Source organism: Somniosus microcephalus, chromosome 9 (genome assembly GCF_052327205.1).
Source record: "Somniosus microcephalus isolate GS21.2 chromosome 9, FLI_Smic_1.0, whole genome shotgun sequence".
In the NCBI taxonomy this organism is placed as follows: Eukaryota; Metazoa; Chordata; class Chondrichthyes; order Squaliformes; family Somniosidae; genus Somniosus; species Somniosus microcephalus.
The window spans coordinates 247040612-247066215 of record NC_140995.1 but is presented as its reverse complement, the minus strand read 5'-3'; the positions used below and the strand labels follow the sequence as shown (position 1 = coordinate 247066215).

The 25604-nt window shown below is 60.7% G+C and overlaps 1 protein-coding gene across 1 annotated transcript in view; it reads right to left on the bottom strand.

The window, feature by feature from the left end:
• Window positions 1-25604, bottom strand: part of LOC147113195 (equilibrative nucleoside transporter 1-like) — a 181968-nt gene that overhangs the window by 5441 nt on the left and 150923 nt on the right. The window contains exon 9 of the mRNA XM_085998105.1: window positions 10254-10450. Coding sequence (XP_085854231.1) covers window positions 10254-10450 — 197 coding nt within the window. The remainder of the gene's footprint in view (window positions 1-10253; window positions 10451-25604) is intronic.

Below are 25604 nucleotides of genomic sequence, written 5' to 3'. Positions count from 1 at the left end.
CTAATCACACACACAGGCCCCACCGCAATCACACACACAGGCCCCGCCCCTAATCACACACACGGGCCCCGCCCCAATCACACACACAGGCCCTGCCCCTAAACACACACACAAGCCCCGCCCCTAATCACAAACACAGGCCCCGCCCCTAATCACAGACACAGGCCCCGCCCCTAATCACAGACACAGGCCCCGCCCCTAATCACACACACAGGCCCCGCCTCTAATCACACAAATGGGCCCCGCCCCTAATCACACACACAGGCCCCGCCCCTAATCACACACATGGGCCCTGCCACTAATCACACACACAGGCCCCGCCCCTAATCACACACACAGGCCCCGCTCCTAATCACGCACACAGGCCCCGCCCCTAATCACACACACAGGCCCCGCCCCTAATCACACACACAGGCCCCGCCCCTAATCACACACACAGGCCCCGCTCCTAATCACACACATGGGCCCTGCCTCTAATCACACACACAGGCCCCGCCCCAATCACACACAGAGGCCCCGCCCCTAATCACACACACACATGCACCGCCCCAATCACACACACAGGCCCCACACATAATCACACACAGGCCGCTCCTCTAATCTCACACACGGGCCCCGCCCCTAGTCACACACACAGGCCCCGCCCTAATCACACACACAGGGCCCGCCCCGAATCACACACACAGGCCCCGCCCCATCACACACACACATGCCCCGCCCCAATCACACACACAGGCCCCACACCTAATCACACACAGGCCGCGCCTCTAATCACACACACGGGCCCCGCCCATAGTCACACACACAGTCCCCGCCCTAATCACACACACAGGCCCCGCCCCATCACACACACACATGCCCCGCCCCAATCACACACACAGGCCCCACACCTAATCACACACAGGCCGCGCCTCTAATCACACACACGGGCCCCGCCCATAGTCACACACACAGTCCCCGCCCTAATCACACACACAGGGCCCGCCCCTAATCACACACTCAGGCCCCGCCCCATCACACACACAGGCCCTGCCCTGAATATCACACACAGGCCACGCCCCTAATCACACACATGGGCCCCGACCCTAATCACATACACAGGTCCTACCGCTAATCACACACATGGGCCCCGCCCCTAATCACACACACAGGTCCTGCCCCAATCACACACATGGGCCCCGCCCCTAATCACACACACAGGTCCCACCCCTAATCACACACACGGGCCCCGCCCCTAATCACACACACAGGCCCCGCACTAATCACACAAACAGGCCCCGCCCTAATCACACACACAGGCCCCGCCCCTAATCACACACACAGGCCCCGCCCCATCACACACACAGGCCCCACCCCCAATCACACACACAGGCCCCGCCCTAATCACACACACAGGCCCCGCCCTAATCACACACACAGGCCCTGCCCCTAATCACAACCACAGTCCCCGCCCCTAATCACACACACAGGCCCGCCCCGAATCACACACACAGGCCCCGCCCCAATCACACACACAGGCCCCTCCCCAATCACACACACAGGCCACGCCCCTAATCACACACACAGGCCCCGCCCCTAATCACACACACGGGCCCCGCCCTTAATCACACACACAGGCCCCGACCCTAATCACACACACACATGCCCCGCCCCAATCACACACACAGGCCCCACACCTAATCACACACAGGCCCCGCCTCTAATCACACACACAGGCCCCGCCCCTAATCACACACACGGGCGCCGCCTCTAATCACACACACGGGCCCCGCCCATAATCACACACACAGGCCCCGCCTCTAATCACACACACGGGCCCCGCCCATAATCACACACACAACCCCCACCCATAATCACACACAGGCCCCGCCCCAATCACACACATGGGCCCCGCCCATAATCACACACACAGGTCCCATCCCTAATCACACACACGGGCCCCGCCCCTAATCACACACGCAGGCCCCGCCCTAATCACACAAACAGGCCACGCCCTAATCACACACACAGGCCCCGCCCCTAATCACACACACAGGCCCCGGCCCATCACACACACAGGCCCCACCCCCAATCACACACACAGGCCCCGCCCTAATCACACACACAGGCCCCGCCCTAATCACACACACAGGCCCCGCCCCTAATCACACACACAGGCCCCGGCCCATCACACACACAGGCCCCACCCCCAATCACACACACAGGCCCCGCCCTAATCACACACACAGGCCCCGCCCTAATCACACACACAGGCCCCAAACTCATCAGACAAACAGGCCCTGCCCCTAATCACAAACACAGTCCCCCCCCAATCCCACACACAGGCCCCGCCCCTAATCACACACACAGGCCCCGCCCCATCACACACACAGGCCCCGCCCCTAATCACAAACACAGTCTCCGCCCCAATCACACACACAGGCCCCGCCCCATCACACACACAGGCCGCGCCCCGAATCACACACACAGGCCGCGCCCCTAATCACAAACACAGTCCCCGCCCCAATCACACACACAGGCACCGCCCCTAATCACACACACAGGCCCCACCCCTAATCAAACACACAGGCCCCGCCCCAATCACACACACAGGCCCCGCCCCTAATCACACACACAGTCCCCGCCTCTAATCACACACACAGGCCCCGCCCCAATCACACACACAGGCACCGCCCCTAATCACAAACACAGTCCCCGCCCCAATCACACACACAGGCACCGCCCCTAATCACACACACAGGCCCCGCCCCTAATCAAACACACAGGCCCCGCCCCAATCACACACACAGGCCCCGCCCCTAATCACACATACAGGCCCCGCCTCTAATCACACACACGGGCCCTGCCCCAATCACACACACAGGCACCGCCCCTAATCACACACACAGGCCCCGCCCTTAATCACACACACAGTCCCCGCCCCTAATCACACACACACATGCCCCGCCCCAATCACACACACAGGCCCCACACCTAATCACACACAGGCCCCGCCTCTAATCACACACACCGGCCCCGCCCCTAATCACACACACAGGCCCCGCCCCTAATCACACACACACAGGCCCCACCCCTAATCACACACACAGGCTCCGCCCCTAATCACACACACAGGCTCCGCCCCTGATCACACACAGGCCCCACCTTAATCACACAAACAGGCCCCGCCCTAATCACACACACAGGCCCCGCCCCAATCCCACACACAGGCCCCGCCCTAATCACACACACAGGCCCCGCCCCATCACACACACAGGCCCCGCCGCTAATCACAAACACAGTCCCCGCCCCAATCACACACACAGGCACCGCCCCTTCACACACCCAGGCCCCGCCCCTAACCACACACACAGGCCCCACCCCTAATCACACACACACAGGCCCCGCCCCTAATCACGCACACAGTCTCCGCCCCTGATCACACACATGCCGCGCCCCTAATCACACACAGGCCCTGCCCCAATCACACACACAGGCCCCGCCCCAATCACAGACACAGGCCACCCCCCCAATCACACTCACAGGCACCGCCCCAATCACACACACATGCCCTGCCCCCAATCACACGCACAGGCGACGCCCCAATCACACACACAGGCCCCACCCCTAATCACACTCACAGGCCCCACCCCTAATCACACACAGGCCCCCACCCCAATCACACACACAGGCCCTGCCCCAATCACACAGGCCCCGCCCCTAATCACACACAGGCCTCGCCCCTAATCACACACACAGACCCGCCCCTAATCACACACACGGCCCCGCCCCTAATCACACACAGTCCACGCCCCATATCACACACAGGCCCCGCCCCTAATTACACACACAGGCCCGCCCCTAATCACACACACATGCCCCGCCCCTAATCAAACATATAGGTGCCGCCCCTAATCACACGAACAGGCCCCGCCCCTAATCACAAACACAGTCCCCGCCTCTAATCACACACACAGGCCCCGCCCCTCACCACAGACACAGGACCCGCCTCAATCACACTCACAGGACCCGCCCCTAATAATACACACAGGCCCCGCCCCAATCACAAGCACAGGCCCCGCCCCTAAAAACACACACAGGCCCCGCCCCAAATCACACACATAGGTGCCGCCCCTAATCTCACGCACAGGCCCCGCCCCTAATCACACAAACAGGCCCCGCCCCTAATCACAAACACAGTCCCCACCCCAATCACACACACAGGCCCTGCCCCTAATCACACGCACTGGCCCCGCCTCTAATCACACACACAGGCCCCGCCCCTCACCACAAACACAGGACCGGCCCCAATCACACACACAGGACCCGCCCCTAATAACACACACAGGCCCCGCCCCAATCACAAGCACAGGCCCCGCCCCTAAAAACACACTGGCCCCGCCCCTAATCACACAAACAGGCCCGCCCCTAATCACACACACAGACCCCGCCCCTAATCACACACACAGGCCCCGCCCCAAATCGCACACACAGGCCCCGCCCCTAAAAACACACACAGGCCCGCCCTAATCACACACACAGGCCCCGCCCTAATCACACAAACAGGCCCCGTCCTAATCACACAAACAGGCCACGCCCCTAATCACACAAACAAGCCCCGCCCCTAATCACACACACAGGCCCCACCGCTAATCACAAACACAGTCCCCGCCCCAATCACACACAAAGGCCCTGCCCCCCAATCACACACACAGGCCCTGCCTCTAATCACACACACAGGCCCCGCCCTAATCACACACGCAGGCCCCGCCTCTAATCACACACACAGGCCCCGACCTAATCACACACGCAGGCCCCGCCTCTAATCACACATACAGGCTCCGCCCCTAATCACACACAGGCCCCACCACCAATCACACACACAGGCCCCACCCCAATCACACACATAGGCCCCGCCCCCAATCACACACACAGGCCCCACCTCTAATCACACACACAGGCCCCGCCCCAATCACACACACAGGTCCCGCCCCTAATCACACACAGGCATTGCCCCATTCATAGACACAGGCCACGCCCCAATCACACAAAAAGGCCCCACCCCTAATCACACTCAGGCCCCGCCCCCAATCACACACACAGGCCACGCCCCTAATCAGACACACAGGCCCCGCCCCAATCACACACACAGGCCCCGCCCCAATCACACACACGGGCCCCGCCTCTAATCACACACACAGGCCCCGCATCTAATCACACACACAGGCCCTGCTCCAATCACACACATGGGGCCCGCCCCTAATCACACACAGAGGCCTCGCCCCAATCACACACACGGGGCCCGCCCCAATCACACACACAGGCCCTGCCCCAATCACACACACAGGCCCTGCCCCAATCACACACACAGGCCCCGCCCCATATCACACACACAGGCCCCGCCCCATATCACACACACAGGCCCGCCCCTAATCACACACACAGGCCCCGCCCCTAATCACACACACAGGCTCCGCCCCAATCACACACACAGGCTGCGCCCCAATCACACACATCGGCCCCGCCCCTAATCACAAACACAGGCCCCACCCCTAATCACACACACAGGTCCCGCCCCTAATGACACACATGGGCCCCACCTCTAATCACACACACAGGCCCCGCCCCGAATCACACACACAGGCCCGCCCCAATCACACACACGGGTCCCGCCTCTAATCACACACACAGGCCCCGCCCCTAAACCCACTCACATGCTCCGCCCATAATCACACCCTTGCACGGGATAAGTGAGTTTGGGAAACAGGCTCATGCTTGATGAGGAGAATGTGGGCAACACTCTCCTCATATCAGCATCACACCACCCTGTGCCAGCCTCCAACCTTCCTGCACCTGAACCCAAACCCGCCCAGCCCATCCTAATCCACCCGCCTCAGGCCAGCCCAGCCCAGCCCACCCTCCAGTGTGTGCCCCTCCTAATCCACCCGCCTCTGGCCAGCCCAGCCTGACCCTCCAGTGTGTGCCCCTCGTCCCACCCTGCCTCAGCCCAGCCCACCCCCCAGTGTGTGCCCCTCCTAATCCACCCCGCCTCAGCCCAGCCCAGCCTGACCCTCCAGTGTATGCCCCTCGTCCCACCCCGCCTCAGCCCAGCCCACCCTCCAGTGTGTGCCCCTCCTAATCCACCCCGCCTCAGGCCAGCCCAGCCTGACCCTCCAGTGTGTGCCCCTCGTCCCACCCCGCCTCAGCCCACCCCACCCTCCAGTGCCTGCCCCTCGTCCCACCCCGCCTCACCCCAGCCCAGCCTAACCCTCCAGTGTGTGCCCCTCCTAATCCACCCCGCCTCAGGCCAGCCCAGCCTGACCCTCCAGTGTGTGCCCCTCGTCCCACCCCGCCTCAAGCCAGCCCACCCTCCAGTGTGTGCCCCTCCTAATCCACCCGCCTCAGCCCAGCCCAGCCTGACCCTCCAGTGTGTGCCCCTCGTCCCACCCCGCCTCAGGCCAGCCCACCCTCCAGTGTGTGCCCCTCCTAATCCACCCGCCTCAGCCCAGCCCAGCCTGACCCTCCAGTGTGTGCCCCTCGTCCCACCCCGCCTCAGCCCAGCCCACCCTCCAGTGTGTGCCCCTCCTAATCCACCCGCCTCAGGCCAGCCCAGCCTGACCCTCCAGTGTGTGCCCCTCGTCCCACCCCGCCTCAGCCCAGCCCACCCACCAGTGTGTGCCCCTCGTCCCACCCCGCCTCAAGCCAGCCCACACTCCAGTGTGTGCCCCTCCTAATCCATCCGCCTCAGCCCAGCCCAGCCTGACCCTCCAGTGTGTGCCCCTCCTAATCCACCCGCCTCAGGCCAGCCCAGCCCACCCTCCAGTGTGTGGCCCTCGTCCCACCCCGCCTCAGCCCAGCCCACCCTCCAGTGCGTGCCCCTCGTCCCACCCCACCTCAGCCCAGCCCACCCTCCAGTGTGTGCCCCTCCTAATCCACCCCGCCTCAGGCCAACCCAGCCTGACCCTCCAGTGTGTGCCCCTCGTCCCACCCCGCCTCAGCCCAGCCTGACACTCCAGTGTGTGCCCCTCGTCCCACCCCGCCTCAGCCCAGCCCACCCTCCAGTGTGTGCCCCTCCTAATCCACCCCGCCTCAGGCCAGCCCAGCCTGACCTTCCAGTGTGTGCCCCTCGTCCCACCCCGCCTCAGCCCACCCCACCCTCCAGTGCCTGCCCCTCGTCCCACCCCGCCTCACCCCAGCCCAGCCTGACCCTCCAGTGTGTGCCCCTCCTAATCCACCCCGCCTCAGGCCAGCCCAGCCTGACCCTCCAGTGTGTGCCCCTCGTCCCACCCCGCCTCAGCCCAGCCCACCCTCCAGTGCGTGCCCCTCGTCCCACCCCACCTCATCCCAGCCCGCCCTCCAGTGTGTGCCCCTCCTAATCCACCCGCCTCAGCCCAGCCCACCCCACCCTCCAGTGCCTGCCCCTCGTCCCACCCCGCCTCAGCCCAGCCCAGCCTGACCCTCCAGTGTGTGCCCCTCATCCCACCCAGCTCAGGCCAGCCCAGCCCAGCCCACCCTCCAGTGTGTGCCTCTCGTCCCACCCCACCTCAGCCCAGCCCACCCTCCAGTGTGTGCCCCTCCTAATCCACCCCGCCTCAGGCCAGCCCAGCCTCACCCTCCAGTGTGTGCCCCTCGTCCCACCCCGCCTCAGCCCAGCCTGACCCTCCAGTGTGTGCCCCTCGTCCCACCCTGCCTCAGCCCAGCCCACCCTCCAGTGTGTGCCCCTCGTCCCACCCCGCCTCAGCCCAGCCTGACCCTCCAGTGTGTGCCCCTCGTCCCACCCCACCTCAGCCCACCCCACCCTCCAGTGCCTGCCCCTCGTCCCACCCCGCCTCAGCCCAGCCTAGCCCACCCCACCCTCCAGTGCCTGCCCCTCGTCCCACCCCGACTCAGCCCAGCCCACCCTCCAGTGTGTGCCCCTCGTCCCACCCCGCCTCAGCCCAGCCCACCCTCCAGTGTGTGCCCCTCGTCCCACCCCGCCTCAGCCCAGCCCACCCTCCAGTGCCTGCCCCTCGTCCCACCCCGCCTCAGCCCACCCTCCAGTGCCTGCCCCTCGTCCCACCCCGCCTCAGCCCAGCCCACCCTCCAGTGTGTGCCCCTCGTCCCACCCCGCCTCAGCCCAGCCCACCCTCCAGTGTGTGCCCCTCATCCCACCCCGTCTCAGCCCAGCCCACCCTCCAGTGTGTGCCCCTCGTCCCACCCTGCCTCAGCCCACCCCACCCTCCAGTGCCTGCCCCTCGTCCCACCCCGCCTCAGCCCAGCCTGACCCTCCAGTGTGTGCCCCTCCTAATCCACCCCGCCTCAGGCCAGCCCAGCCTGACCCTCCAGTGTGTGCCCCTCGTCCCACCCCACCTCAGCCCAGCCCACCCTCCAGTGTGTGCCCCTCCTAATCCACCCCGCCTCAGGCCAGCCCGGCCTGACCCTTCAGTGTGTGCCCCTCGTCCCACCCCACCTCAGCCCAGCCCACCCTCCAGTGTGTGCCCCTCCTAATCCACCCCGCCTCAGGCCAGCCCAGCCTGACCCTCCAGTGTGTGCCCCTCCTAATCCACCCGCCTCAGGCAAGCCCAGCCCACCCTCCAGTGTGTGCCCCTCGTCCCACCCCGCCTCAGCCCAGCCCACCCTCCAGTGCCTGCCCCTCGTCCCACCCCGCCTCAGCCCACCCTCCAGTGCCTGCCCCTCGTCCCACCCCGCCTCAGCCCAGCCCACCCTCCAGTGTGTGCCCCTCGTCCCACCCCGCCTCAGCCCAGCCCACCCTCCAGTGTGTGCCCCTCATCCCACCCCGTCTCAGCCCAGCCCACCCTCCAGTGTGTGCCCCTCGTCCCACCCTGCCTCAGCCCAGCCTGACCCTCCAGTGTGTGCCCCTCGTCCCACCCTGCCTCAGCCCACCCCACCCTCCAGTGCCTGCCCCTCGTCCCACCCCGCCTCAGCCCAGCCTGACCCTCCAGTGTGTGCCCCTCCTAATCCACCCCGCCTCAGGCCAGCCCAGCCTGACCCTCCAGTGTGTGCCCCTCGTCCCACCCCGCCTCAGCCCAGCCCACCCTCCAGTGTGTGCCCCTCCTAATCCACCCCGCCTCAGGCCAGCCCAGCCTGACCCTCCAGTGTGTGCCCCTCGTCCCACCCCGCCTCAGCCCAGCCCACCCTCCAGTGTGTGCCCCTCCTAATCCACCCCGCCTCAGGCCAGCCCAGCCTGACCCTCCAGTGTATGCCCCTCGTCCCACCCCGCCTCAGCCCAGCCCACCCTCCAGTGCGTGCCCCTCGTCCCACCCCACCTCAGCCCAGCCCACCCTCCAGTGCCTGCCCCTCATCCCACCCCGCCTCAGCCCAGCCCACCCTGACCCTCCAGTGTGTGCCCCTCGTCCCACCCAGCTCAGGCCAGCCCACCCTCCAGTGTGTGCCCCTCGTCCCACGCCGCCTCAGCCCACCCCACCCTCCAGTGTGTGCCCCTCGTCCCACCCCGCCTCAGCCCACCCCACCCTCCAGTGCCTGCCCCTCGTCCCACCCCGCCTCAGCCCAGCCTAGCCCACGCCACCCTCCAGTGCCTGCCCCTCGTCCCACCCCGCCTCAGCCCAGCCCACTCCCCAGTGTGTGCCCCTCGTCCCACCCCACCTCAGCCCAGCCCACCCTCCAGTGCCTGCCCCTCGTCCCACCCCGCCTCAGCCCAGCCCACCCTCCAGTGCCTGCCCCTCGTCCCACCCCGCCTCAGCCCAGCCCACCCTCCAGTGTGTGCCCCTCGTCCCACCCCCGCCTCAGCCCAGCCTGACCCTCCAGTGTGTGCCCCTCGTCCCACCCCGCCTCAGCCCAGCCCACCCTCCAGTGCCTGCCGCTCCTCCCACCCCGCCTCAGCCCAGCCCACCCTCCATTGTGTGCCCCTCGTCCCACCCCGCCTCAGGCCAGCCCACCCTCCAGTGCCTGCCCCTCGTCCCACCCCGCCTCAGGCCAGCCCGGCCCACCCCACCCTCCAGTGCCTGCCCCTCGTCCCACCCCGCCTCAGCCCAGCCTAGCCCACCCCACCCTCCAGTGCCTGCCCCTCGTCCCACCCTGCCTCAGCCCAGCCCACCCTCTAGTGTGTGCCCCTCGTCCCACCCCGCCTCAGCCCAGACCACCCTCCAGTGCCTGCCCCTCGTCCCACCCCGCCTCAGGCCAGCCCAGCCCAGCCCACCCTCCAGTGTGTGCCCCTCGTCCCACCCCGCCTCAGGCCAGCCCAGCCCAGCCCACCCTCCAGTGCCTGCCCCTCGTCCCACCCCGCCAGTCCGAGGCAAACAAAGCCAAAGACTCACTTGGGTCCGTAGCACATGCAGAGACTGGCCAGATAGCCATTGGAGAAGGCGAAGAAGATCATGAAGACAATGTACCAGGCATCGTGGGCGAAGAACACTGGCATTTGGCGGGGATGCACATTACACAGCATGAAGAGCGGGATGAAGATTACCCGAGCAATCACAAAGACTGGCAGGAACTTGCTGTCTTTCCCAGGCTGAGAAGGAAGAGGAGAGAAGAAGAGTTTAATCCCCTCACTGAGGTGCCAGCAATGTCCAGGAATCCCAAACTATTGAACTGCTGAAGCCTCCGAGTCTCAGAGAGGTTCACGCCCCACTCAAGAGAATTGAGCCTTATGATCCAGGTCAACCTGCCAATGCACTACTGAGGGAGCACTGCACCGTCGGAGGGACAGTACTGAGGCTGCACTGTCGGAGGGGCAGTACTGAGGCTGCACTGTCGGAGGGGCAGTACTGAGGCTGCACTGTCGGAGGGGCAGTACTGAGGGAGCGCTGCACTGTCGGAGGGGCAGGACTGAGGGAGCGCTGCACTGTCGGAGGGGCAGGACTGAGGGAGCGCTGCACTGTCGGAGGGGCAGTACTGAGGGAGCGCTGCACTGTCGGAGGGGCAGGACTGAGGGAGCGCTGCACTGTCGGAGGGGCAGTACTGAGGGAGCGCTGCACTGTCGGAGGGGCAGTACTGAGGGAGCGCTGCACTGTCGGAGGGGCAGTACTGAGGGAGCGCTGCACTGTCGGAGGGGCAGTACTGAGGGAGTGCTGCACTGTTGGAGGGGCAGTACTGAGGGAGTGCTGCACTGTCGGAGGGGCAGTACTGAGGAAGCGCTGCACTGTCAGAGGGGCAGTACTGAGGGAGTGCTGCACTGTCGGAGGGGCAGTACTGAGGGAGTGCTGCACTGTCGGAGGGGCAGTACTGAGGGAGCGCTGCACTGTCGGAGGGGCAGTACTGAGGGAGCACTGCACTGTCGGGTCAGTACTGAGGGAGCGCTGCACTGTCGGAGGGGCAGTACTGAGGGAGTGCTGCACCGTCGAGGGGCAGTACTGAGGGAGCGCTGCACTGTCGGGGGGCGGTACTGAGGGCGCGCCACACTGTCGCAGGGGCAGTACTGAGGGAGTGCTGCACTGTCGGAGGGGCAGTACTGAGGGAGCGCTGCACTGTCAGAGGGTCAGTACTGAGGGAGCGCTGCACTGTCAGAAGGGCAGTACTGAGGGAGAGCTGCATTGTCGGAGGGGCAGTACTGAGGGAGCGCTGCACTGTTGGAGGAACAGTACTGAGGGAGTGCTGCACTGTGGGAGGGGCAGTACTGAGGGAGCGCTGCACTGTCAGAGAGTCAGTACTGAGGGAGCGCCGCACTGTGGGAGGGGCAGTACTGAGGGAGCGCTGCACTGTCGGAGGGGCAGTACTGAGGGAGCGCTGCAATGTCAGAGGGGCAGTACTGAGGGAGCGCTGCACTGTTGGAGGGGCAGTACTGAGGGAGCGCTGCACTGTCGGGTCAGTACTGAGGGAGTGCTGCACTGTGGGAGGGGTAGTCCTGAGGGAGCGCTGCACTGTGGGAGTGGCAGTACTGAGGGAGCGCTGCACAGTCAGAGGGTCAGTACTGAGGGAACGCTGCATTGTTGGAGGGGCAGTACTGAGGGAGCGCCGCACTGTCAGAGGGTCAGTACTGAGGGAGCGCTGCACTGTCGGAGGGGCAGTAGTGAGGGAGCACTGCACTGTCGGAGGGGCAGTACTGAGGGAGCGCTGCACTGTCGGAGGGGCAGTACTGAGGGAGCGCTGCACTGTTGGAGGAACAGTACTGAGGGAGTGCTGCACTGTGGGAGGGGCAGTACTGAGGGAGCGCTGCACTGTCGGAGGGGCAGTACTGAGGGAGCGCTGCACTGTTGGAGGGGCAGTACTGAGGAAGCGCTGCACTGTCAGAGGGGCAGTACTGACGGAGTGCTGCACTGTCAGAAGGGCAGTACTGAGGGAGAGCTGCATTGTCGGAGGGGCAGTACTGAGGGAGCGCTGCACTGTTGTAGGAACAGTACTGAGGGAGTGCTGCACTGTGGGAGGGGCAGTACTGAGGGAGCGCTGCACTGTCAGAGAGTCAGTACTGAGGGAACGCTGCATTGTTGGAGGGGCAGTACTGAGGGAGCGCAGCAATGTCAGAGGGTCAGTACTGAGGGACCGCTGCATTGTTGGAGGGGCAGTACTGAGGGAGCGCCGCACTGTCAGAGGGTCAGTACTGAGGGAGCGCTGCACTGTCGGAGGGGCAGTAGTGAGGGAGCACTGCACTGTCGGAGGGGCAGTACTGAGGGAGCGCTGCACTGTCGGAGGGGCAGTACTGAGGGAGTGCTGCACTGTTGGAGGGGCAGTACTGAGGAAGCGCTGCACTGCCAGAGGGGCAGTACTGAGGGAGTGCTGCACTGTCGGAGGGGCAGTACTGAGGGAGTGCTGCACTGTCGGAGGGGCAGTACTGAGGGAGCGCTGCACTGTCGGAGGGGCAGTACTGAGGGAGCGCTGCACTGTCGGGTCAGTACTGAGGGAGCGCTGCACTGTCGGAGGGGCAGTACTGAGGGAGTGCTGCACCGTCAGAGGGGCAGTACTGAGGGAGCGCTGCACTGTCGGGGGGCGGTACTGAGGGCGCGCCACACTGTCGCAGGGGCAGTACTGAGGGAGTGCTGCACTGTCGGAGGGGCAGTACTGAGAGAGCGCTGCACTGTCAGAGGGTCAGTACTGAGGGAGCGCTGCACTGTCGGGGGGCGGTACTGAGGGCGCGCCACACTGTCGCAGGGGCAGTACTGAGGGAGTGCTGCACTGTCGGAGGGGCAGTACTGAGAGAGCGCTGCACTGTCAGAGGGTCAGTACTGAGGGAGCGCTGCACTGTGGGAGGGGTATTCCTGAGGGAGCGCTGCACTGTGGGAGTGGCAGTACTGAGGGAGCGCCGCACTGTGGGAGGGGCAGTACTGAGGGAGCGCTGCACTGTCGGAGGGGCAGTACTGAGGGAGCGCTGCACTGTCGGAGGGGCAGTACTGAGGGAGAGCTGCATTGTCGGAGGGGCAGTACTGAGGGAGCGCTGCACTGTTGGAGGAACAGTACTGAGGGAGTGCTGCACTGTCGGAGGGGCAGTACTGAGGGAGAGCTGCATTGTCGGAGGGGCAGTACTGAGGGAGCGCTGCACTGTTGGAGGAACAGTACTGAGGGAGTGCTGCACTGTCGGAGGGGCAGTACGGAGGGAGCGCCGCACTGTGGGAGGGGCAGTACGGAGGGAGCGCTGCACTGTCGGAGGGGCAGCACTGAGGGAGCGCTGCACTGTCAGAGGGTCAGTACTGAGGGAATGCTGCATTGTTGGAGGGGCAGTACTGAGGGAGCGCTGCACTGTTGGAGGGGCAGTACGGAGGGAGCGCTGCACTGTCGGGTCAGTACTGAGGGAGTGCTGCACTGTGGGAGGGGTAGTCCTGAGGGAGCGCTGCACTGTGGGAGTGGCAGTACTGAGGGAGCGCTGCACTGCTGGAGGGGCAGTACTGAGGGAGCGCCGCACTGTCAGAGGGTCAGTACTGAGGGAGCGCTGCACTGTCGGAGGGGCAGTAGTGAGGGAGCACTGCACTGTCGGAGGGGCAGTACTGAGGGAGCGCCGCACTGTGGGAGGGGCAGTACTGAGGGAGCGCTGCACTGTCGGAGGGGCAGTACTGAGGGAGCGCTGCACTGTCGGAGGGGCAGTACTGAGGGAGCGCTGCACTGTTGGAGGGGCAGTACTGAGGGAGCGCTGCACTGTTGGAGGGGCAGTACTGAGGGAGTGCTGCACTGTCGGAGGGGCAGTACTGAGGAAGCGCTGCACTGTCAGAGGGGCAGTACTGAGGGAGTGCTGCACTGTCGGAGGGGCAGTACTGAGGGAGTGCTGCACTGTCGGAGGGGCAGTACTGAGGGAGCGCTGCACTGTCGGAGGGGCAGTACTGAGGGAGCACTGCACTGTCGGGTCAGTACTGAGGGAGCGCTGCACTGTCGGAGGGGCAGTACTGAGGGAGTGCTGCACCGTCGAGGGGCAGTACTGAGGGAGCGCTGCACTGTCGGGGGGCGGTACTGAGGGCGCGCCACACTGTCGCAGGGGCAGTACTGAGGGAGTGCTGCACTGTCGGAGGGGCAGTACTGAGGGAGCGCTGCACTGTCAGAGGGTCAGTACTGAGGGAGCGCTGCACTGTGAGAAGGGCAGTACTGAGGGAGAGCTGCATTGTCGGAGGGGCAGTACTGAGGGAGCGCTGCACTGTTGGAGGAACAGTACTGAGGGAGTGCTGCACTGTGGGAGGGGCAGTACTGAGGGAGCGCTGCACTGTCAGAGAGTCAGTACTGAGGGAGCGCCGCACTGTGGGAGGGGCAGTACTGAGGGAGCGCTGCACTGTCGGAGGGGCAGTACTGAGGGAGCGCTGCAATGTCAGAGGGGCAGTACTGAGGGAGCGCTGCACTGTTGGAGGGGCAGTACTGAGGGAGCGCTGCACTGTCGGGTCAGTACTGAGGGAGTGCTGCACTGTGGGAGGGGTAGTCCTGAGGGAGCGCTGCACTGTCAGAGGGTCAGTACTGAGGGAGCGCTGCACTGTGGGAGTGGCAGTACTGAGGGAGCGCTGCACAGTCAGAGGGTCAGTACTGAGGGAATGCTGCATTGTTGGAGGGGCAGTACTGAGGGAGCGCCGCACTGTCAGAGGGTCAGTACTGAGGGAGCGCTGCACTGTCGGAGGGGCAGTAGTGAGGGAGCACTGCACTGTCGGAGGGGCAGTACTGAGGGAGCGCTGCACTGTCGGAGGGGCAGTACTGAGGGAGCGCTGCACTGTTGGAGGAACAGTACTGAGGGAGTGCTGCACTGTGGGAGGGGCAGTACTGAGGGAGCGCTGCACTGTCGGAGGGGCAGTACTGAGGGAGCGCTGCACTGTCAGAGGGGCAGTACTGACGGAGTGCTGCACTGTCAGAAGGGCAGTACTGAGGGAGAGCTGCATTGTCGGAGGGGCAGTACTGAGGGAGCGCTGCACTGTTGTAGGAACAGTACTGAGGGAGTGCTGCACTGTGGGAGGGGCAGTACTGAGGGAGCGCTGCACTGTCAGAGAGTCAGTACTGAGGGAACGCTGCATTGTTGGAGGGGCAGTACTGAGGGAGCGCAGCAATGTCAGAGGGTCAGTACTGAGGGACCGCTGCATTGTTGGAGGGGCAGTACTGAGGGAGCGCCGCACTGTCAGAGGGTCAGTACTGAGGGAGCGCTGCACTGTCGGAGGGGCAGTAGTGAGGGAGCACTGCACTGTCGGAGGGGCAGTACTGAGGGAGCGCTGCACTGTCGGAGGGGCAGTACTGAGGGAGTGCTGCACTGTTGGAGGGGCAGTACTGAGGAAGCGCTGCACTGCCAGAGGGGCAGTACTGAGGGAGTGCTGCACTGTCGGAGGGGCAGTACTGAGGGAGTGCTGCACAGTCGGAGGGGCAGTACTGAGGGAGCGCTGCACTGTCGGAGGGGCAGTACTGAGGGAGCGCTGCACTGTCGGGTCAGTACTGAGGGAGCGCTGCACTGTCGGAGGGGCAGTACTGAGGGAGTGCTGCACCGTCAGAGTGGCAGTACTGAGGGAGCGCTGCACTGTCGGGGGGCGGTACTGAGGGCGCGCCACACTGTCGCAGGGGCAGTACTGAGGGAGTGCTGCACTGTCGGAGGGGCAGTACTGAGAGAGCGCTGCACTGTCAGAGGGTCAGTACTGAGGGAGCGCTGCACTGTCAGAAGGGCAGTACTGAGGGAGTGCTGCACTGTCGGAGGGGTATTCCTGAGGGAGCGCTGCACTGTGGGAGTGGCAGTACTGAGGGAGCGCTGCACTGTGGGAGGGGTATTCCTGAGGGAGCGCTGCACTGTTGGAGGGGCAGTACTGAGGGAGCGCCGCACTGTGGGAGGGGCAGTACTGAGGGAGCGCTGCACTGTCGGAGGGGCAGTACTGAGGGAGCGCTGCACTGTCGGAGGGGCAGTACTGAGGGAGAGCTGCATTGTCGGAGGGGCAGTACTGAGGGAGCGCTGCACTGTTGGAGGGGCAGTACTGAGGGAGCGCCGCACTGTGGGAGGGGCAGTACTGAGGGAGCGCTGCACTGTCGGAGGGGCAGTACTGAGGGAGCGCCGCACTGTGGGAGGGGCAGTACTGAGGGAGCGCTGCACTGTCGGAGGGGCAGTACTGAGGGAGCGCTGCACTGTCGGAGGGGCAGTACTGAGGGAGAGCTGCACTGTTGGAGGAACAGTACTGAGGGAGTGCTGCACTGTGGGAGGGGCAGTACTGAGGGAGCGCTGCACTGTCAGAGAGTCAGTACTGAGGGAGCGCCGCACTGTGGGAGGGGCAGTACGGAGGGAGCGCTGCACTGTCGGAGGGGCAGCACTGAGGGAGCGCTGCACTGTCAGAGGGTCAGTACTGAGGGAACGCTGCACTGTTGGAGGGGCAGTACGGAGGGAGCGCTGCACTGTCGGGTCAGTCCTGAGGGAGCGCTGCACTGTGGGAGTGGCAGTACTGAGGGAGCGCTGCACTGCTGGAGGGGCAATACTGAGGGAGCGCCGCACTGTCAGAGGGTCAGTACTGAGGGAGCGCTGCACTGTCGGAGGGGCAGTAGTGAGGGAGCACTGCACTGTCGGAGGGGCAGTACTGAGGGAGCGCCGCACTGTGGGAGGGGCAGTACTGAGGGAGCGCTGCACTGTCGGAGGGGCAGTACTGAGGGAGCGCTGCACTGTCGGAGGGGCAGTACTGAGGGAGCGCTGCACTGTCGGAGGGGCAGTACTGAGGGAGCGCTGCACTGTTGGAGGGGCAGTACTGAGGGAGCGCTGCACTGTTGGAGGGGCAGTACTGAGGGAGCGCTGCACTGTCGGGTTAGTACTGAGGGAGCGCTGCACAGTCGGAGGGGCAGTACTGAGGGAGCGCTGCACTGTCGGAGGGGCAGTACTGAGGGAGCACTGCACTGTGGGAGGGGCAGTACTGAGGGAGCACTGCACTGTCGGAGGGTCAGTACTGAGGGAGCACTGCACTGTCGGAGGGGCAGTACTGAGGGAGTGCTGCACTGTCGGAGGGGCAGTACTGAGGGAGCGCTGCACTGTCGGAGGGGCAGTAATGAGGGAGCGCTGCACTGTCGGAGGGGCAGTACTGAGGGAGCGCTGCACTGTCGGAGGGGCAGTACTGAGGGAGTGCTGCACTGTTGGAGGGGCAGTACTGAGGGAGCGCTGCACTGTCGGAGTGTCAGTACTGAGGGAGCGCTGCACTGTCGGAGTGTCAGTACTGAGGGAGTGCTGCACTGTCGGAGGGGCAGTACTGAGGGAGCACTGCATTGTCGGAGGGGCAGTACCAAGGGAGCGCTGCACTGTCGGAGTGTCAGTACTGAGGGAGCGCTGCACTGTCGGAGGGGCAGTACTGAGGGAGCGCTGCACTGTCGGAGGGGCAGTACTGAGGGAGCGCTGCACTGTCGGAGTGGCAGTACTGAGGGAGCGCTGCACTGTCGGGTCAGTATTGAGGGAGCGCTGCACTGTCGGGTCAGTACTGAGGGAGCGCTGCACTGTCGGAGGGGCAGTACTGAGGGAGCGCCGCACTGTCGGAGGGGCAGTACTGAGGGAGCGCTGCACTGTCGGCGGGGCAGTACTGAGGGAGCGCCGCACTCTGGGAGGGGCAGTAGAGGGAGCGCCGCACTGTCGGAGGTGCTGTTTTTCGGATGAGACGTTAAACCAAGGCCCTGCCTGGCCTCTCAGGTGGATGTAAAAGATTGCTTTCAAAAAAGAGCCAGGGTCAAGAGTTATCACTCACCCAACATCACGAGAACAGATTATCTGACCATTAGCACATTGTTTGTGGGATCTTACTGTGTGCAAGTTGTATGCCTACAAAACAGCGACTAAAATGGATGACAACAGCCTCTCTTCTGTTTGTCTCTCTCTCTGCCCCTCTGTTTCTCTCTCTATGTCTCCGTCTGTCTGTCTCAGTTTGTCTCTGTCTGTCTATATCTCTGTCTCTGTCTCTCTTTCGCTGTCTGTCTGTCTCTCGCTGTCTGTCTGTCTCTCGCTGTCTGTCTGTCTCTCGCTGCCTGTCTGTCCCTCGCTGTCTGTCTGTCTCTCGCTGCCTGTCTGTCTCTCGCTGTCTGTCTGTCTCTCGCTGTCTGTCTGTCTCTCGCTGCCTGTCTGTCTCTCGCTGTCTGTCTGTCTCTCGCTGTCTGTCTGTCCCTCGCTGTCTGTCTGTCTCTCGCTGCCTGTCTGTCCCTCGCTGTCTGTCTGTCTCTCGCTGTCTGTCTGTCTCTCGCTGTCTGTCTGTCTCTCGCTGTCTGTCTGTCCGTCGCTGTCTCTGTCTCTCTTTCGCTGTCTGTCTGTCTCTCGCTGTCTGTCTGTCTCTCGCTGTCTGTCTGTCCCTCGCTGTCTCTGTCTCTCTTTCGCTGTCTGTCTGTCTCTCGCTGTCTGTCTGTCTCTCGCTGTCTGTCTGTCCCTCGCTGTCTGTCTGTCTCTCGCTGCCTGTCTGTCTCTCGCTGTCTGTCTGTCTCTCGCTGTCTGTCTGTCTCTCGCTGTCTGTCTGTCCCTCGCTGTCTGTCTGTCCCTCGCTGTCTGTCTGTCCCTCGCTGTCTGTCTGTCTGTCTCTCGCTGCCTGTCTGTCTCTCGCTGTCTGTCTGTCTCTCGCTGTCTGTCTGTCCCTCGTTGTCTGTCTGTCTCTCGCTGCCTGTCTGTCCCTCGCTGTCTGTCTGTCTCTCGCTGTCTGTCTGTCTCTCGCTGTCTGTCTGTCTCTCGCTGTCTGTCTGTCCCTCGCTGTCTGTCTGTCTCTCGCTGTCTGTCTGTCCCTCGCTGTCTGTCTGTCTGTCTCTCGCTGTCTGTCTGTCTCTCGCTGCCTGTCTGTCTCTCGCTGCCTGTCTGTCTCTCGCTGCCTGTCTGTCTCTCGCTGCCTGTCTGTCTCTCGCTGTCTGTCTGTCTCTCGCTGTCTGTCTGTCTCTCGCTGTCTGTCTGTCCCTCGCTGTCTGTCTGTCCCTCGCTGTCTGTCTGTCTCTCGCTGCCTGTCTGTCTCTCGCTGTCTGTCTGTCCCTCGCTGTCTGTCTGTCCCTCGCTGTCTGTCTGTCTCTTGCTGTCTGTCTGTCTCTCGCTGTCTGTCTGTCCCTCGCTGTCTGCCTGTCTCTCGCTGTCTGTCTGTCCCTCGCTGTCTGTCTGTCTCTCGCTGTCTGTCTGTCTCTCGCTGTCTGTCTGTCTTTCGCTGTCTGTCTGTCTCTCGCTGTCTGTCTGTCCCTCGCTGTCTCTGTCTCTCTTTCGCTGTCTGTCTGTCTCTCGCTGTCTGTCTGTCTCTCGCTGTCTGTCTGTCCCTCGCTGTCTCTGTCTCTCTTTCGCTGTCTGTCTGTCTCTCGCTGTCTGTCTGTCTCTCGCTGTCTGTCTGTCTCTCGCTGTCTGTCTGTCTCTCGCTGTCTGTCTGTCCCTCGCTGTCTGTCTGTCTCTCGCTGCCTGTCTGTCTCTCGCTGTCTGTCTGTCTCTCGCTGTCTGTCTGTCTCTCGCTGTCTGTCTCTCGCTGTCTGTCTGTCCCTCGCTGTCTGTCTGTCTCTCGCTGTCTGTCTGTCCCTCGCTGTCTGTCTGTCTCTCGCTGTCTGTCTGTCTCTCGCTGTCTGTCTGTTTCTCGCTGCCTGTCTGTCTCTCGCTGCCTGTCTGTCTCTCGCTGCCTGTCTGTCTCTCGCTGCCTGTCTGTCTCTCGCTGTCTGTCTGTCCCTCGCTGTCTGTCTGTCTCTCGCTGTCTGTCTGTCTCTCGCTGTCTGTCTGTCCCTCGCTGTCTGCCTGTCTCTCGCTGTCTGTCTGTCCCTCGCTGTCTGTCTGTCTCTCGCTGTCTGTCTGTCTCTCGCTGTCTGTCTGTCTCTCGCTGTCTGTCTGTCTCTGGCTGTCTGTCTGTCCCTCGCTGTCTGTCTGTCCCTCGTTGTCTCTGTCTCTCTTTCGCTGTCTGCCTCTCGCTGTCTATCTGTCTCTCGCTGTCTGTCTGTCTCTCGCTGTCTGTCTGTCTCTCGCTGTCTGTCTGTCCCTCGCTGTCTGCCTGTCTCTCGCTGTCTGTCTGTCCCTCGCTGTCTGTCTGTCTCTCGCTGTCTGTCTGTCTCTCGCTGTCTGTCTGTCTCTCGCTGTCTGTCTGTCTCTGGCTGTCTGTCTGTCCCTCGCTGTCTGTCTGTCCCTCGCTGTCTCTGTCTCTCTTTCGCTGTCTGCCTCTCGCTGTCTATCTGTCTCTCGCTGTCTGTCTGTCTCTCGCTGCCTGTCTGTCCCTCGCTGTCTGTCTGTCTCTCGCTGTCTGTCTGTCCCTCGTTGTCTCTGTCTGTCTCTCGCTGTCTGTCTGTCCCTCGCTGTCTCTGTCTGTCTCTCGCTGTCTGTCTGTCCCTCATTGTCTGTCTGTCTCTCGCTGCCTGTCTGTCTCTCGCTGTCTGTCTGTCTCTGGCTGTCTGTCTGTCTTTCGCTGTCTGTCTGTCTCTCGCTGTCTGTCTGTCCCTCGCTGTCTCTGTCTCTCTTTCGCTGTCTGTCTGTCTCTCGCTGTCTGTCTGTCTCTCGCTGTCTGTCTGTCCCTCGCTGTCTCTGGCTCTCTTTCGCTGTCTGTCTGTCTCTCGCTGTCTGTCTGTCTCTCGCTGTCTGTCTGTCTCTCGCTGTCTGTCTGTCTCTCGCTGTCTGTCTGTCCCTCGCTGTCTGTCTGTCTCTCGCTGCCTGTCTGTCTCTCGCTGTCTGTCTGTCTCTCGCTGTCTGTGTGTCTCTCGCTGCCTGTCTGTCTCTCGCTGTCTGTCTGTCTCTCGCTGTCTGTCTGTCTCTCGCTGTCTGTCTGTCTCTCGCTGTCTGTCTGTCTCTCGCTGTCTGTCTGTCTCTCGCTGTCTGTCTGTCCCTCGCTGTCTGTCTGTCCCTCGCTGTCTGTCTGTCCCTCGCTGTCTGTCTGTCTCTCGCTGTCTGTCTGTCCCTCGCTGTCTGCCTGTCTCTCGCTGTCTGTCTGTCCCTCGCTGTCTGTCTGTCTCTCGCTGTCTGTCTGTCTCTCGCTGTCTGTCTGTCTCTCGCTGTCTGTCTGTCTCTCGCTGTCTGTCTGTCCCTCGCTGTCTGTCTGTCCCTCGCTGTCTCTGTCTCTCTTTCGCTGTCTGTCTCTCGCTGTCTATCTGTCTCTCGCTGTCTGTCTGTCTCTCGCTGTCTGACTGACTCTCGCTGTCTGTCTGTCTCTCGCTGTCTGTCTGTCTCTCGCTGTCTGTCTGTCTCTCGCTGTCTGTCTGTCTCTCGCTGCCTGTCTGTCCCTCGCTGTCTGTCTGTCTCTCGCTGTCTGTCTGTCCCTCGTTGTCTCTGTCTGTCTCTCGCTGTCTGTCTGTCCCTCGCTGTCTCTGTCTGTCTCTCGCTGTCTGTCTGTCTCTCGCTGTCTGACTGTCTCTCGCTGTCTGTCTGTCTCTCGCTGTCTGTCTGTCTCTCGCTGTCTGTCTGTCTCTCGCTGTCTGTCTGTCTCTCGCTGTCTGTCTGTCCCTCGCTGTCTGTCTGTCTCTCGCTGTCTGTCTGTCCCTCGTTGTCTCTGTCTGTCTCTCGCTGTCTGTCTGTCCCTCGCTGTCTCTGTCTGTCTCTCGCTGTCTGTCTGTCCCTCGTTGTCTGTCTGTCTCTCGCTGCCTGTCTGTGTCTCGCTGCCTGTCTCTGTTGAAGGACTGAACCTATTTGGCTTGAGTTGAGGAACAGAGGGGGAGCTGTTACATTGCGGGGAGTTTTTTCTAGAGCTCCAAACAGTGAGAAGGAGAGAGATGAGTAAATTTGTCAGCAAATTTCAAAGGTGTGCAACAAAAATAGAGCAGCGATGTTAGGAGACTTGAATTACCCGAATATAGACTGGGGAAATCATTGTGCTAAGGGTAGGGAAGGGAAAGAATCTCTGCTATGTGCACAGGAGAACTTTCTCAATCAATATGTCTCCAGTCCATCAAGGGAGGAAGCCGTGTTGGATCTGGTTCTGGGAAATGAAATAAGACAAGCGGAGTGTGTTACAGTCGGAGGTCATCCAGCTAACAGTGACCACAACATGATTCGGGTTAGAGTCATTATGGAAAGAGACCAGAAAGTATGGAAGGTAAAAGTGCTGAACTGGGGAAGAGCTCCTTTCAGTGATTTAAGAAGAGGTAGATTGGACAAGGTGCTTGCTGGGTAAAGCAGCAACTGAGCAATGGAGGGCATTCAGGGAAGAGTGAGTTCAGGTACAAACGAGGCAGATTCCTTTGAAGGGAAAAGGCAGAGCCTCCAAAGCGAATGCGCCCTGGATGACAAAGGAAATAAAAGTTCAAATAAAACAGAAAAAGGAGGCTTATGACAAATGGCCGGAGCAAGATTCAGTTAATAACCAGGAAGATTGTGGAAAATACAGATGGGTATTGAAAAAGTTAATATGGGAGGCAAAGAGAGGTTACGAGAAAAGATTAGCAGGCAACACTAAATAGAACTCTAAAACATTTTATAAACATATAGGAGGAGAACTCCGGTGTAGGGGTGCTAACATTTTAAAAGTTGAAAAATTAGCGCCAGGCACTAATCATTCTCGCTTCCCGCGAAATTCAGTTTTACCACTCCAAGAGCGAAGTGGCGCGCTAACCACTTCTCTTAGGGCAGGGCGGTAGCGACAGAGCGCTAAACCATTTCGAGCGCATTGTGAACGGCACTCTTTCATCACAGAGGCTGCGTCCCTCGCTTAAAGGGAAGGGCCAATGATGCTGCATGAGCTTGTTGTCGTCAGGTGACCTGGGAAACTGCCATTACAGCCCCAAACACTCTCACACAGTGGAGGGCTTGGACATCTTGCACCAATGAAGCATTCAAAACCTTGCGCCAGCACTAAACCGGCACTGAAGTTCATGGGCGTCGCTGCATTCTCCGCACCCGGGCACTAACCCCTTAGCGCTCCCACCAGGCACTAACGGGAGGCGCTAACACACTGAATTTCACAGCCACAAAGTGTAGGCGGTTAGCTAGGGCAAAGGTTGGGCCGATTAAGGACCCAAAGGGAAATCTTCATGTAGAGGCAGAGGACGTGGCTAATCTATTAAATGAGTACTTTGCATCTGTCTTCCCAAAGGAAGCGGATGATGTGGAGGTTACACTAGGAGAGGGAAGAGATGGACAGGATAGTAATTGATAGAGAAGATGTAATAAAAAGATTAGTATTACTGTAAGTTGGTAAGTCACCTGGTCCGGATGGAATACATCCTAGGTTGCTGAAAGAACCAAAGGTAGAAATACAGGAAACTTTGTGATATCCAGCACCGATGGGACCGAGCTGTTGCCGATCTATCAAAACTGCCGGACATACAAAGTTAATGTTGATGCACACGGAGGTTTTCATCTCCATATCTGACAACAAACACTGTTGCTTAACAACAGCTTCTAAACAGTCGGCTGCAGCTGCAAGCGTCTCTAGCTGAAGCTGTTGCTATAGCTACAGACCTTGCAGTGCCTGACTGGGGAAAAAAAAGCAACGAGAACTAAAAAAACTTATAGAAAACGGCTCCTGATTTTTGCCGTTAGATCAAAGTATTCCGGACATATAAGCTCCGGATAAACCAAAGTTTCCTGTAGCAGGGGTATTGGTCATAATGTTTTAATCCTCATTGGGTACTTGAGCAGTTGTGGAGGGTTGCTAATGTTATACCACTTCAAGAAAGGGGAGAGGGATAAATCAGGAAACTACAGGCCAGTCAGCCTAACATCGGTGGTGGGGAAGTTATTGGAAACCATTATCAGGGACAAAATAAACTTTCCTTTAGAAAGACATGGGTTAATCGAGGAGAGCCAGCATGGATTTGTTAAAGGCATTTAGTGTCTGACTAACTTGATTGAATTCTTTGACGAGGTAACAGAGAAGGTTGATCAAGGTAGTGCAGTAGATGTAGCTTATATGGACTTTCGGAAGGCATTTGACAAAGTACCACACAGGAGGCTTGTGAAGAAGATGGAAGCCCATGGAATTAAGGGGAAAGTGGTGGTATGGTTATGGAATTGGCACGGTGACGGGAAGCAAAGGGTGGTGATGGATGGACATGGAGAACCGGCAGTTTCAGGGCATGAATGAAAGGCCAACTAGGGCCTTCCAGATAGGCCAACCGGTTTTGGCCCGGGACTACCGTACTGAGAAATGGCAGCCTGGAACTATCTGCACACGATTAGGACCACTGATGTATACCGTGGACATCGGAGACAGCATAATAAGGCGCCATGCTGACCAAATCATCAAGTCATCCGAAAAGGGACAACCTACACCACCACTCTATACATCTAACGATGAAGTAGAGATACCCATATCTACCTCCGATCCGGTGATACTGGAGCCCGATGAACCCGACACTGGCCTTCAAGCCGAATCAGCCTTGCCAGAAGAACCTACTACACCACCAGAAACTACTACACCCCCGAGGCGTTATCCGGACCGAGTCAGGAAGCCTCCTGAGAGACTAACTTATAATTAATTAATACAGCAATGTATATTATTTTGCATATAACATGTAATTAATAATTACTTAAAATATGATGTACTAGTTAGCTAGAAGGGGAGGAATTGTGGTGTATGTGCCTTTAAGAGCAATTATGGTGTATGTGCCTTTAAGAGCCCCAGGTGTGCGTAATGCCGGTAATTGCCACTTGGGCTATATAAGCCTGTGTATTGTGTATATCCTTTAGAAACCCCCCCCAGACTTGCTTAGTAAATACCTATGAACCAACTCCTGTCTTCAGTGTCTTTATCTACACACGGACACTACATACAGGAAGAAGGATGTCTTGCTGCAGTTGTACAGGGCCTTGGTGAGACCACACCTTGAGTATTGTGTGCAGTTTTGGTCGCCTTATCTGAGAAAGGATGTTCTTGCCATGGAGGGAGTGCAGCGAAGATTCACCAGGCTGATACCTGGGATGGCAGGAATGACGTATGAGGAGAGATTGGGTCGATTGGGCTTGTACTCGCTGGAGTTTAGAAGAATGAGAGGGGATCTCATTGAAACTTATAAAATTCTAACAGGACTAGACAGACTAGATGCAGGAAGGATGTTCCCGATGGTTGGGGAGTCCAGAACCAGGGGTCACAGTCTAAGGATAAGGGGTAAGCCATTTAGGACAGAAATGAGGAGGAATTTCTTCACCCAGAGAGTGGTGAACCTGTGGAATTCTCTACCACAGAAGGCAGTAGAGGCCAATTCATTAAATATATTCAAGAAGGAGTTGGATATATTTCTTAAGGCTAAAGGGATCAAGGGATATGGAGAGAAGGCAGGGACCAGGTACTGAATTTGGATGATCAGCCATGATCTCATTGAATGGTGGAGCAGGCTCGAGGGACCAAATGGCCTACTCCTGCTCCTATCTTCTATGTTTCTATGTTTCTATGAACCTGAGGCGGGAGTTGAATGGCCATTGA